The sequence below is a fragment of the Sinohyriopsis cumingii genome, chromosome 15 (genome assembly GCF_028554795.1).
Source record: "Sinohyriopsis cumingii isolate HCF-2022 chromosome 15, ASM2855479v2, whole genome shotgun sequence".
NCBI classification, from domain to species: Eukaryota; Metazoa; Mollusca; class Bivalvia; order Unionida; family Unionidae; genus Sinohyriopsis; species Sinohyriopsis cumingii.
The window spans coordinates 109,090,036-109,104,724 of record NC_142975.1 but is presented as its reverse complement, the minus strand read 5'-3'; the positions used below and the strand labels follow the sequence as shown (position 1 = coordinate 109,104,724).

The 14,689-nt window shown below is 34.4% G+C and overlaps 1 protein-coding gene across 3 annotated transcripts in view; it reads right to left on the bottom strand.

Moving 5' to 3' along the window:
• LOC149782457 (uncharacterized) overlaps positions 1-14,689 on the bottom strand; it is a 177,500-nt gene that overhangs the window by 15,144 nt on the left and 147,667 nt on the right. For all 3 annotated transcript variants that reach the window (XM_089933876.1, XM_089933877.1, XM_089933878.1), the window contains one exon: positions 14,397-14,447. In XM_089933876.1, the coding sequence (XP_089790002.1) occupies positions 14,397-14,447 (51 nt within the window). The remainder of the gene's footprint in view (positions 1-14,396; positions 14,448-14,689) is intronic.

Below are 14,689 nucleotides of genomic sequence, written 5' to 3'. Positions count from 1 at the left end.
GACAAACTCATAACCTTTTAAGATGCATTCCTTAACCACATCACAGTCACCACTTTGTTGAACTGACAGTGAACAGTAAATATCACTAGCTTTACTAGTGAGTTCACATTGTAATAACTGAGTCCAATGCTCCCTTGGCCGTTTCAAATTTTCAGCAACTATTTCAAAATAAGGAAAATATCTGTCTACTTCTTTTCTCTGAATGGGGGCACTAACCTAATATTCTTTGCAACATCAAAACTTAAATTTATATTTTAAGTGGGGAATATGCTTTTCACTTGCCAGTGCCATTTCTTTTATTCTACATTGACATTCCCTCTCTTTGTTCTCTCTGTGCATTTGCATTATGCATCATTCTCTCTTTATCTTTCCTGTCTCTCTCTCCTCTTTCTCAAATTGTAAACAATTTTGTTTTTCTTCCTCTCTTTTCTGTCCCTTTCTCTCCTCTTTCTCAAATTGTAACTGCATTTGTTATTATTGTAACTGCATTTGTCTTTTTTCTTCCTGTAATAACATTTGTTCTTTTTCTTTCTCCAATTTCATTTGTTCTTTCTCCAATTGCAACTGCAACTGCAATTGTTTTTCTTCTTTATCTTTCTGAAGTTCCAGCTTCCTCAACTCCATCTAGTATTTTAATTTTAATTCCTTTACTTTTATGTTAGAGTCTGATACAGACATACTGATCAAAACCAAAGCGCTTTTGTCCAAAACATTCTTTTCTACCAAATACTGGACCAAAATATTTTCTTTCTTAGTTAAGGGAGCTTTTGCCTCAGAAAGATCTTATTTTCTGGCAAGTTGAATCAATTCATCTTTTTTCAAAAGTTCTAATTGTTAATGGGTAGGACTTAAAAGAAAGATTTCCACTTTTGATGACATTGTAGAAAAAGCTTGCTGATTTCAATAAAGATTTCAAAATTATAAGATAATACTTCGGATTTTTTAATTTTTGTTTTTCCTCAAATACTAGGAGAATTCAAATTTCAAAAAGAGTTTTCTGAAATATTTAGTTAAAATTCATATATCCAAGGATGAGCAACCCACTTTTCTTTGTTACGTGTTTAGGCTCTCATAAATTTTCACCAGAAAATGTGAAGACAACATGCTTTGTACAATTTAACAACTAGTTTCCCTAGAAAAACAAGGTAAAAATGAGGAAAAGAACTTACGGTTTTAAGAATCTAATCCAAGAATAATCTAAGAATTAAAAATTGTAAGTCCTATTAATAAAATGTTCTAATGAATTTGAGTTTGAGTCCTAATGAAAATCCAAAATGGAAGACAACGTATACTATAGCGAGTACAGTATTGACATGTTAACCGTTCTTTGTTGATCAACAAACAATAATATTCCAGTGATTGAATTCCGAAAAAAATTTCCATAACTGTCTATGTCCAAGAATTCTGTATGAGCACTTAAATATTCTCAGGGAAAAGAATTAATCTCTTAGAATCCAAATAATTTGAAGAAAAATTAAAATATTAAACTCCAACTGGTCACAACAGAAAAAACACCACCTTGACATCAATGTGTTTAAAAGCCCAACTAAAATTATTTCTCAATACATCACTATTTGTCACAGGGTAAGGCAAAATATAACTTGGTTTCACCTTAGAACAATTTGATCATTTTCATCATACATGCATACAACGCTACCTAGGGTGGATAATTGTTTTTCTATGTAAGCGACTGAACTAGCATGTATCTGTCATTGATCGCTTGTGGCAAGAGACATCAAAAGCATGGTATGCATGGCTATTTTACCCTTACTAATACTCACTCTCCTGTAGATTTAAGGCAAGTTTCCTTTCCAACTGACACACTGGTCTTTTGGATCTTGTCAAGGAGTGAATGTTCTCCATAGGGGTAAGTGTTACATTTATATTTTATTTTATATTTGAAGCATATTCAGCTTTTAATATCGTATCGTGAAATAATGCCTTTACTACTAAGCAGATCTGAAACATTGTGAACTTTTGAAATGTTACAAGTTGCTATTAGGAGTTTAATTTAGCAGCATGTATCTATAGATTTTAATTCTATATCTGTTATTATGACCAGTTTGGTTTTATTGTACATATATCCATATGTATGTCTGTGCGCATGGTGGATCCATGAAGGGTGGGTGTGGCCAATACAAGTGGGCCAACCCAATTCAGGAGAACTGTGTGCTGTCTGTATGTATGTGTATGTGGGTGTATCAGGCTGTCTGTCTGGCAGTGTGTGTGTCTATATGGACATTTTAGATGATGTAACCAACAAGGCCATATGAAGACGAAACTGCTAATTTGTAAACTTGTGCACATGGTGGATCCATGAAGGGTGTGTGCAGCCGATACAAGTGTAAGCCAACCCAAGAATTCAGGAGAACTGTGTGGTTTGTCAGTGGACACATTTTCAAGCATTTACAAATATTGATGAATCATACAGCTGTACAAATGACCGAGTAATAATTTTCTATCTTTCATCACACTGTGTTGTGTTGTCATTTGATCCAAGCATCCATTCAGGTCTATCCTGTTACACATTTATATCTATATATTATAAAACCAGAATTTCAAAATAGAGGCTGTTCACATGTATAAAGTCATGTTCATCCAGTACAGCCTCAATTCAATCCTATAAATCCACACTAAGAATGAATACAAAAATATAAAAATGTTGTTTACTTCAATTCTTACAAATTCTGTATCATGGTCAGGAACTAAGTCAACAATAAGACACAAAGTTCTAACAGACGTTTATGAAAAAATAGTCAGGTCAAACTAATTTCTGCAAAATGTCAAATACTAGTAGACAAAATTACATTACTATAACATGTAATGGAATATTTTTTTTTAAAAACTAATAAACAAACAATTAAATTAAATCAAATATACACAATATATTCAAGCTATCGCTTTCGATTCAGGTAGCAATAAGATAATCAAGATGGCTGCTGTGGTGGCCATATTGGATGACACATTGGCAATATTTTCATTTAATTATAAATGGACATCATGAAAAGTCTTTTTGTGATAGCTCCATGGCAGTATGACTTTCTGTTATAGTTGTGATGAGATTTTAAAGATGATTGCCACGGAGCCATACTGAATGTCAGATTGGCGCTATATTTAGTCTCTCAGTAAAAAACCCATGATGCCATGATGATAAGAGCATCCATTCAGGAGAATTAGCAATAAGAAGAATTTCAAGATGGCTGCCATGTTGGCCATATTTGATATCAAATCAGCTCTGTTTTCATTTAGGACAAGGTAAACATCATAAGAAGTCTGCTGATATGACTGTCCATTTAGGAGGAGTCTTGACAAAATGATTTTCAAGGTGGACACCATTTTCATTTAGCACCAACTATACAAAGGGATGAATACGAGTGTGCGTGGTGTGCATGTAAAGTTTCAGGGCATATTCCAAGCAGTTTGAGGACCAGTGGTAACAAACATGCACTAATGAGGAAATATAAATGTTTGCATCGCCAATGGACAGGTGTGTATCCACTCATTTATTCATCATTCATCAGGTAAGTTATGATGATTATTGTCAAAAACCATCTTCGTACACATGAAAGGAATCTGGTGTTAAAATAATGCAACCAACACTAATTACTGATAATAACGAAGGTATCGAGTCACAGGCTAGTATTGCCCAATCAGAAATGTCATGTTCATCAGTTTAACAAATATGCCATGTGTGAGTGTGAGCGATTTAGATTTTTAATGTAGCTTTAACAATTTTCAAGTCATATTGCTACGATGTCTGCATGTGGCAGATTAAAGCGATGTCTAGCATGGGGGCATCATGCTGCAGACACGTAGCATCATGTCACACCCAGTCACATTATCCTGACACCAGCCTGACCAATCCTAACTCTAACCTCTTAATGCTAAGCGCCCAGTGAGGCAGCTGTTAGTACCAATTTTATAAATCTTTGGTATGACTTGGCCGGGGTTCGAACCCATGACCTCCTGCATCCAGGACGGACGCCCTAACCACTAAGCCACTGGAGTGGTCACAGATATGCCATGATTATAGATAACAGTATCTTATAATATTTGTATGGTTGTTCATAAACAAGCAATGTGTTCTTCAATGACAATTGTAACTATGTGGAAGTATATGCAATGCATGACTTCACCACCGAAATCACAGAAATTAGATGTTGACAAGAAAGCATAATAGCAGACATGATGGAAAAATGAACAAAAGTGGCTGAAGTTTGACTCTGGAGAGACTGTGATTTTGTCTCTCTCCACTAAAAATTATGAGAAATGTATAAGTGTGCAGAGTAATCTGATTCATTCAGTCTTCTTGGTGTTGTTAGTTCATAAAAAATGAAAATAAATGTTAACTTAGAAACTGAACTGTCTTCTGTTTGATTTTAGTGAGGTCAGTGAAATTTTGGCAGGATTAGCAATATTTTATACTGATGGTCATGAAGGTTAGTAAATCAAGATTTTGAGCACTGATAAGATACTGATAACAACAAAATGATAAATTAATAGGGATACAAATATTCCTTCTATTTTATAGAGCTTGAACCTGAAGCCAATTCCCCCCACTAGTTTTTTAATAATTTTTTTACAGCTTGGTTACTGAGACTCCCTCCTGAACCAGCTAATCACACACATCATACTTCTTACATCCATAAGCATGTTCTAATGCTTTAGATGCATCCTCACTCTAAAGATCCCAACTGTTATAGTTTTCATATACCCTCTAATTTGTTTGTTTCCCCCTACCCATTTTACAAACAAAAAGTATAAACAATGCACAAAATGTAGTCACTTCACTAACTGATTTATATTTTCTAACCTGACTATTGCCAAGGGGTCCCTAACTCTGTCAAATTATTGGCATTATAATGCAAAAGGAAACTCCCAATGTAAACTAGCAGACATTCTGCTCACTGTCCATTTCTGGTTTCAAGAAATAGTCTATTTTAGTAGAAACTGTGTTGTCTGCCTCCAATATCTGCAATGTCTAGTTACAATATTCCTATAACAATGTTGACAAATAAATGCGAAGAATTCTTGTATAGATCTGTTCAAAGAGATCTAAATCCAAAATTTATGCAACTATTGAGATTACCACAAATGGTGAGGGGCCCCGAGTGGCCGAGTGGTCTAAAGCGTTCGCCGTTACGGATCACTGCCATCTCACCTCTGTCTGCGCCGGTTCGAGTCTCAGATTCAGCCAATGTAGATATGTGAGAAAGCATGCCAGTAGCTTCTCGTGGGTCGGTGGTTCTTTCCGGGGTTTTCCCGGTTTCTTCCTCCACCAATAATACTGGCCGCCATATATGGCCTATCGTGTGCTGAAAAATGGCGTTAAACCCCCACAACAACAACAACAACAACCACAAATGGTGAAGTACAACACAGGCCCAAGCAAATATGGTGAGTGTGTTACTAAAGAAACTCTGTTCGATTTGAAACAGCAACAAGTTAACAGTATTTGGGACCCCATGACACAAATCAGGTTAAATATTATAAAATCAATGAATCAAATGGCTAAGTTCTGTGATTTTTTTTATATCCTTGATGCCTTCTGCTTTTAAATCAGTATGAGGATATAACCAAATCGGATGTGAGAATACTATTCAAATTCTGCATTACATTTGTAATGTGCTGAAATGTTACTGTATACCACACTAGGAAGATTCTCTCATTGCTACTGTCTCCCTCCTGAACTGAACTCAGTGTCTTTCAAATGCTGCATTGATTTTTTAACAATCTTCAATGATACATGAAATTCTCTAGTAGCAAGGAAGATTCTTGATTCTTAATGAAACTCCCTCAACAAGCAGATCATACACATCATACTTCTTATGTCTATAAAGCATTTTCAAATTCAGATGTATACAAATATTCAGCAAGCCAACTGTCATTATCTTTTTCAATCTTTATTGCTTTCATAATGTACTCAAATGATATACTATATACCACACTAGGAACATTCTTCATTGTTAATGAGACTCCTTTCTGAACTAACAGATCACTTACATCATTCTCAAAATTAGCATTTTCTAATGCTTTAGATGCATCATCACACATAGGATCTGTCTGTCTTTCAAATGTCATGCTGCTTTCTCATCATTCTTCAATGATACAAAAACATTTCACACTGTAACAGCAAGAAGACTCTTTATTCTTAATGAATCTCCCTCCTGAACTAGCAGGTCACACACATAAGAATTAACTCGACTATAAGCATTTTCTAATGATGCTTCAGAAGCATCATGACATTTAGGATTGCAATTGTAAGTGTCTTTAAAATGCTGTATTATTATATGCTCATTCTTTTTCCCGTTAAATTTACATTGTCGGAATCGTTCAGTATTCCCTGATACTGAAAGCACTATATATAGCATTCACGTGAATAAAGGAACTACTTTCTATTGTAAACAAGCAATGACACAGACACCAGCACTTTTGATTTGTAAACAAATCATATACACTCGCGTAAGAGGCTCTTTACGTTGTGGTTATTTAAATTTGTTTCTGAATGAACTAAAACATGTTTTTAACTGCAAAAAAAACCCAGCTGTTTTGGCACATTCCACATTGATACAATGTTACGGATTTAGGCTTGCTACATGATGTAAAAGACGGACGATCATGTCCTTACAAATAACATACAAATGACAAGGAATATACTTTATTCTTTATCCGGTGATAAGAATGGCAAAATAAAATATACAGTTTACATCTTGAATTTCCTAAAAATGTTTTTCTTATTTCTGCAAATCCGAATTACATGAGCCATGTCATAGGTTTCCAATCTGGATTACACATTTCGAAAGTGTGCTGTAATTTCTATGATAAGTGCAACTGCATCCTCCTTACTGCACTCAAAATGAAATACCGGTGCACATTAAATTCCATAGCGTCTTTTTGAAAATTGCAATTGAAAGACTTCATATTTTCCCACGTTATGATATCAAACATTCAATGACAGAAACAGAAACATTTGTAGACATAAATACGCCTCTCCCACGCCACTTCAATCCGATGTATTTCATGTATAATTTGCACAGATGAATCCAGTCCAAAATCACAAACTTTCGTCGAATCGAAACAAAATACCAAAATATATTCACTCCAGATCAAATGGAAAAGTCGTTGCAATGCACATTCATTCACAATATGACTGCAAATTTCAATTTTAACAAGACACACAATTTTCGTTCGAAAGTTATGTCGACCGCACGATTAAGTTCAAATTTATCTGGGCAGAGCTATGTGCGCATTAATAATGATGTCATTTTGTAATGTCAAATCTGCGCTTGTGTATTTAGTGTGGAATACAGCATTCATTAATTTACGTTGTTTCTTGTAGTGTATTTTGTTTATATAATTAAACGTTATGTAGAATAAAAAATGAGCATATAATAAAAAGGTTACTGCATTTGTATGGGAAAATATGAACTCGTTTTGTCGGAAGGATTTACTGCACTCACAAGTTCGTGCAGTATTCATTCCGAAAACTCATTCATATTTTCCCATACAAATGCAGTAACCTATAATTACTTTCTTAACATTCTACAATGACACGTCAAATTCCCTTGTAACACCAGGACAATTCTTCATTCTTAGTGAAACTCCTTTCTGAACAGTCAAGCAGATCACACACACACATCATACATCTTATACTTATAAGCATTCTGTAATATTTGAGCTGCATCATCACACTCTGGATCCCAATTATCAGTGTCTTTCATATTCTTTATTGCTTTAGTAAGGTTTTCAAAATGATACACTCCAAACTACAGAAGGAAGACTTTTCATTAATAATGAAGCTCCCTCTTGAACTAGCAGACAACACACATCATAATTATCTTGACTAGAAGCAGCTTTTAATGCTTCAAATGCATCATCACACTCGGAATCCCAATTATTAGTGTATTTCAAATGTTATATTGCTTTCTTAACAGTCTCCAAAGGCACACCAAATGCCCCTGTAACAACTGGAAAATGTTTCATTCATAGTGCAACTCCTTCCTGAACTAGCAGATCACATACATCATACATAGTTTTACTAAAATATTTTTCTAATGTTTTAGATGCATCATCACACTTTAGCTCCCAGACGTCAGTGTCTTTCAAATTTTGTATCACTCTGGTAATAGTCTGCTTTGAACCTGAGAAGCTGACACATCAACCAACATGTACAGTGATACTTTTACTTTATTTTCCAGAAGATAATCTGTCAAAACTTCTCATAAAAGTATGTTAGGAACAATACTTTGGAATATGGAATAAATTTGTGAAAAAATTTACCTCAGTAATTAATGTCCCAGTACATACTATGTTGCTTCAGAGGTTGAGTTCATTTACTATGACATCTGTCATGTTCCTGATATATAAGCTCTACATAATGCAGCTTTTGCCTCTGCATAATCTGGATCACAAACCTGATTCCTCTTTAAGGTCTCTAGGATTGTTTGTACTCTTCTGAGGTCATCGTGCATGGCAGCATTACAGAGACTTGCATATGTGTAACAGGCTTTCATACTAATTAGTTTGTCTGTAATCTCAAAATGGTGTTAGTAGAGAGCTAATTACAGTAGCTTTTGCTTCTCTTCACAGTGCCAACAGTTGGAGGTCTCATTATTATGTACAAATGCCAATAATCCCAAGATATGATTTATACACTAATCTCACCACATCCTCATCACATTGTAAACTATATTGCATAAATGTGATACATGTTCCTTTTGATAATTCTTGGTCAAGCAATGGCAATACATTTGTCCAATAATTCAATAATGGAATAAAGTATGGATAGCCATGTAATTCATCATGATCAAAATAATGACCATCGTAGTTAACCCTGAAAAATTCCTTGATCTCATCATCCTTGTGCAAGACACGTTTCAGTTTCATCAAACAATCATTCTGTTTGAGTCCCGAATGTTTCAAAGCAATCTCTTGATGTGTACTCTTTACATCTTGAACCATTCCCTCTGCCAGAAGTCCATACACAGACATGGGTATAAAGACATTCTGAGAATTTTTATCTGTGGTTCTTGCAGTGTATGTCTTCAGATATAAATATTCTGAGGCACCATATTTTACAACCATCTCTACACAATGAGCCCAGGGACTTGTCCTACAGCTCCACAGATTGTAGCACGAGTGAACTTAATACAGGATTTTTCAACAACAGGTTCCAAGTTGAAATCATATGACATGGACTTCACAAAATACAGCTGCAATACATTTTCATAAGCATCTCTCAGTAATGTGATGGATGCCTTCTTTATTGAAGTATTTAGTTGGGAAGCCAGTTCCATCAATAAATGTTTGCTGGACTTGGACATGGTTTCAGGTGATAAATGCTCTTCTCGTATTCCACTTTTACAAAATAGAAAATCTAAAGATAGGAATCTTTTAGCCTCTAACTTAGTGGTATATGCAACAAAGAATTTATCTGGAGATCTGAAGAACTCTGGCCCTATAACGAATGATTTAATATATCCTGCAAATAGTGAACAGCAATGAGCAAAACCAATCATCCCAATACAATTTCCTATTATGCATTCTTTTTTTTTCTTCAAGTTCTTCCATGCTCCTTTTATATCTGTGAAGCTCTCTATTCAAAATGCTCATCTTCTCTGAATTTGTTAGTTGTTCTGAAGACAGTGTCAGTAACAAATCATCAGAAAAGAGTTTTAGTGATCGTACCATGGAATAAGCCTTTGACAGTATGTCGACTCTGATGGTAACATTTACCAGTTACCAGATGGCATCAACATTTATATGCAATATCAAACTCGGTCTGATGGCCTCCACATTTCTATGCAATATCAAACTCAGTCTGATGACCTCAACATTTCTATGCCATATCAAACTCGGTCTGACGGCCTCAACATTTCTATGCCATATCAAACTCAGTCTGATGGCCTCAACATTTCTATGCCATATCAAACTTGTTCTTTCCACCCTCTCAGAACAAAACACATATGTTGTTTTGTCTATATCACAGTAAGACATAGCTATAACATGTTTAGGAATGCAATATTACACTGCAGGATTTCTTATCTATTTTAATGCTTTTTTCTTTGTAATAAAATGTGTTTTTTCATGCAGAAATCAGAGAGATTATGCACAATAGCTATCAACTGACTAGGCCCCAAGCTTTTGTCACTAACTTGGAAACTTTCATTGATAATTATAGAGTAGGTAATTGTTTTAAATGTGTTGGAATTATCTTCATTTTGGCAATAGCCAACTGACACAATTAAGAAATAAAATTTTCATTCTGCACTTTATTTGATACATTAAGTTGCAATTCATTTTGCTTTAAAAAGAATTTATATAATTGTGTTGTCAACCTGCTTTTAGTGTACTTTTCTTATTTCCTTATTATCAATTGTTGAATCTGATCATAATTAACATGAATGAACTTAAAGCTAAAGAAATTGTATAGATTGAAAGTTGAATTAGTGAGCATTACTTTACTACAGTACTCAAAGTAACACAGTGACAATAATCATGATGACCTTAGAAATAAAAGGGAAATAATTGAGATTAATAAACTTTGAAACCAAGCCTCTTCCACCATCAGTTTTATAGAAGTTAAAGATGTCCTACCTTAGATACTTGATTTAAGTATATCAAGTCATATATTAACAGCAATCAGTGCAATTGAGATAGATTTTATGGCCTTGGCAACCATGTAGCTCAGCAATTTCAGGCAATATACAAGGCATTATTGATAGATATGAAGTGTTCAGCTCATGCATAATACACTACAAGTTAAATGAGGAAACAAAGTATGAACAGGAAGAAATTCCAATTACATAAACTAATGCGAAACCGATGTGCCAAACTAGAGGTTATTTATTATACAGTAAAATACTATGCATCTACTGCGGATACCTATTTCACAACCATGGTTGCATAACATTTCAGTTAAATTGCAAAAGATGAGATGATATGATGGATGTCAAAGAAAAATTAATTTCTACTGCAAAATGAAAAATAAAATTCCACATCTGCACATATTAACTGACTCACTCAGTTTTACTTTGTGAACATACATATCTTCAGACATGTAAACAATTATTACTGCTTTTAATTCAACCAGTCCAAAGTTTGTTCATGTGTCTTTAGACCAAGTTTTGGTTCCCAAAGATTTACTGCTGTTTGGGCGATAATGGACATAATTTCACTAATTTCACATTCATGGCCTGTTCTTTAGACAAAATGTTTTATTTGTAATATATCAACTTCTTAATGATAATTGGGTCAAAATGTAACAAATCTGTTTGCTTAATATTAAGTAACAATCTTGCATTATTTGTCATGTGAACTGAAAGAATGTACTATACCAAATAAAATATATCTGCATTGACTGAAAATAATACATAAAAGATCATCTCGTACCAAAATATTTAAGTAATTACACTTTGGCATTAATTACAGGTCCAACTGGTAATATTAACCCGTTAGATGACCAACCCAACAATTCTATGTATATTTTTAAATAGCTTGCTAAAACGGTACAGCAACATGTGCCTTTTCAGACGGCACAAAAACTGCAGGTCCACAATAAAAAAATGTCTCTAGTTCATGAAAAAATGATATACATCTGCATGGTTTTCAGTACAAAAGATATGCTGCTTGGACATGAATATTCAGGTCACAAGTACTAAACAAGGCTGGACTAGCAGATGTGTTTTGGATAACACTATGTACATTTCATTATATGAAAACATGTTAAACAATTTAAGAATCACAGCATTTCTCACATTTTTTATTTCAATAATGGAATGAAAACTGATAATATTTGTGTGTAATATAGTTTTCCTTTTGTTTGTTTAAAAGCAAAATCTCTCATTTGCTCAACAATAACAAATAAACACCATTACACATTGTATATTTTGTAAATAGTCTCAAGATTCTGTGCTTTGAAATTTATCTTTCATTACTCACAATGCACATATGTGACAGTTTGAGTTGGTGAGTCTTTGTATGTTAAACAGCATTGTGTAGAATATACAAACAGTATTCGGTACTGTGTACTGTAACTAAGGCAACATAGTAATTTCCTCATTATGTAGTTGATGGCCACTATTACAAAATTATAATATTTGCTGTGGCTTTCAAATTAGGGCAATAAAACATCCATCTATCCACTATGAGTCATGATAACCGGTCCATGACAGAGAGTTTGAAAGGAATAAGGTATATTGTGTAAATGTTCTATAATCCATGATGCATGTACTCAACTTTGGTTCAAATGCCTCAAGATATTTTTCATTATTTCAATATTGTGGAGCAGTAAACAGATTTACATGTATGCGGTTATGAGACTAACTGAAACAAGTGTCATATTAATGTTATCCATTGATGTTCCTCGACATATTTTAAAACTAGTTAGGATGATAGTACAAAAGCAATGGCTGCAAATTTACATATATATGACAGTCTAATTACTTATTTTTCTTCATACAATTTCCTCTGCATCAAGTTTCTAATACAGTGGTCCCACTCTTATATGGCCACCCCTTCTGCACCGGGAAAGTGGCCCTATAAGACGGGTGGCCTTTCCTGAGGGGGACTAAACGTTTTGTGAAAAGTATATGTAATGTACTTAGAAAGAAAGCTACATACTTCAAAGCATTTACTATCTTGATTTAATATCTTCGTTTAAAAGTAACATTAATTATTAAAAGGTTCTTCTTGTTATAATAATAGACTTATTTCAAATGAATATACATTAATAGTTCTTATTCTTGGCATAAGCATGATAAGCGAGTGGGTACTGTTGTAATGCACATTGCAAAACCATTCAAAAACGTCATTTAAGTCTTTGCTCCATTTTCCCACTGCTGCTGAATAAACTCCTTATTGATTAAGACGTTGTTTATTTGAGTCTTTTCAACATAAAATTGTTTTATTCGAGTCTTTTCTACATAAACTTGTTCTGCAAGTTCCCCCTCCCCACCTCACATGACGTCGTCGAGTAGAATAACCGACTTTCTTCAAAATAATAGGTCTCCGTTTATGTGATGACATGCTAATGTTTGGTAATGATTTATTCAGATGTTGCTAACAGTATGCGAGTTAATTATGCAGGCAAAACTTTTGTCAAGTGGACGAAATGCCTTCTTCGTAAAGGAAGCAACAAATGTGTTGTCATGTGTTTTTTTGGTCTTTCTCTGGTACTCTGTTTTGTTCAAGGTTAATTTCTATGTGTGTGTGTGTTAATGCACAAAATCTATTTTTAGGCTATGCTGACCCTGTTATGCTCCTGACAATTACGTCCAGTTGTGATCATCAAAGAGAAAAACTCGACAGATGTGTGAAGCCCAAAACTCTATCATAACATTGCTGAATCCATTTCCTGCATATGTCAGCTTTTATAGACAATGATATAATATTAATCGTACTGTTACATGTACATTAGTCAACACTTCTTCAGTAACGGAAACTTGATATTGGGAGACATGTATCGATGAAAGAGATAATCTGATTACTTACCTTACATCACAAAATGAATTAATTATTGGTTCTGGATACATCTGAAGCAAAAACAGTGGCCGCTCGTGAGGGGAACTTTTTACATTTTTGTAATAATATGCTGGCCGCTGGTCACGTTAGAGGGTGGCCGTTCTTGAGGGGGTACTTTTGAATACAAACTCATGAGTGCCAAGGGATTCTGGCTGTAAGAAGGGTGTAGCCGCTGGTCAGTTGGCCGTTCAAGAGGGGGACTACTGTAATAACAAACACCGAACGTGCTATAACAATCCAATGCAAGATCATATTATAATGTTTGGATCTCATCCAACATTGAATTTGAATGAGATAACGAAATCATCATATATTCCAAGTGTTCTTAAAATGAGATATGGGCTCATGGGTGGCAACAAACTCAATCAGATGCAAGAACACAGCATTATTATGAATTAATCTAACTCAGCATAAAAACTTTCTGAGATCTCGATGGTTTAAGAATCCTAACCAGTCTGATGAAATTATGTCACAAGTGTTTCCTCCAAAGTGGTAACAAGCTCAGCCAAACAGATACAAGACAACCTCACATTCAAACTTGGCCAAGCTCTTCATGATTTCAACCAAGTCTGATGAAAATCTGATCAAAACCATGTCCCCCAGAGCAGTACCAAGCAAATGCTGATACACTGACAGAGGATGGACATAGCTGTCATGTGACGTGGATCTGATGGTCAGGTGGTCTAATAATAATAATAATAATAATAATAATTTTCATTAATTATTTGAAGGTTACCCAAGCAGCCTCTAAGAACTAATCTTCTTTGGGGCCCTTGATGACAGAAGACAGTAAATCACATAACCTTCAATAGCCTTGAGGCCAGCAAGTTTAATAAGATCATCACATGTGCCAGTGTGTGTGTATTTAGACTTACATTTAAGCTGCTTCAGGTCATCAGTCTCTGGTCTTTTCTTGTCTAGGGCTTCTGAAGATACAAATGATACAAAATTGTCTGCAATTAAAATTTCATTGTTTAAATGCTTGTAAGCTATTGTTATGTACAATATCATGAGTGTTTTTTCTTTTATTTTTGTATCCACTATTTTCAAAGGATAAAATTTCCTCCAATTTTAACTTATTTGAAAAGTTAGAAAAGTTACCTCATGAGTACAGTAAATGGGCACATGAAACTAATTCAACATGCAGACTGTGTTCTTAATATTTTTC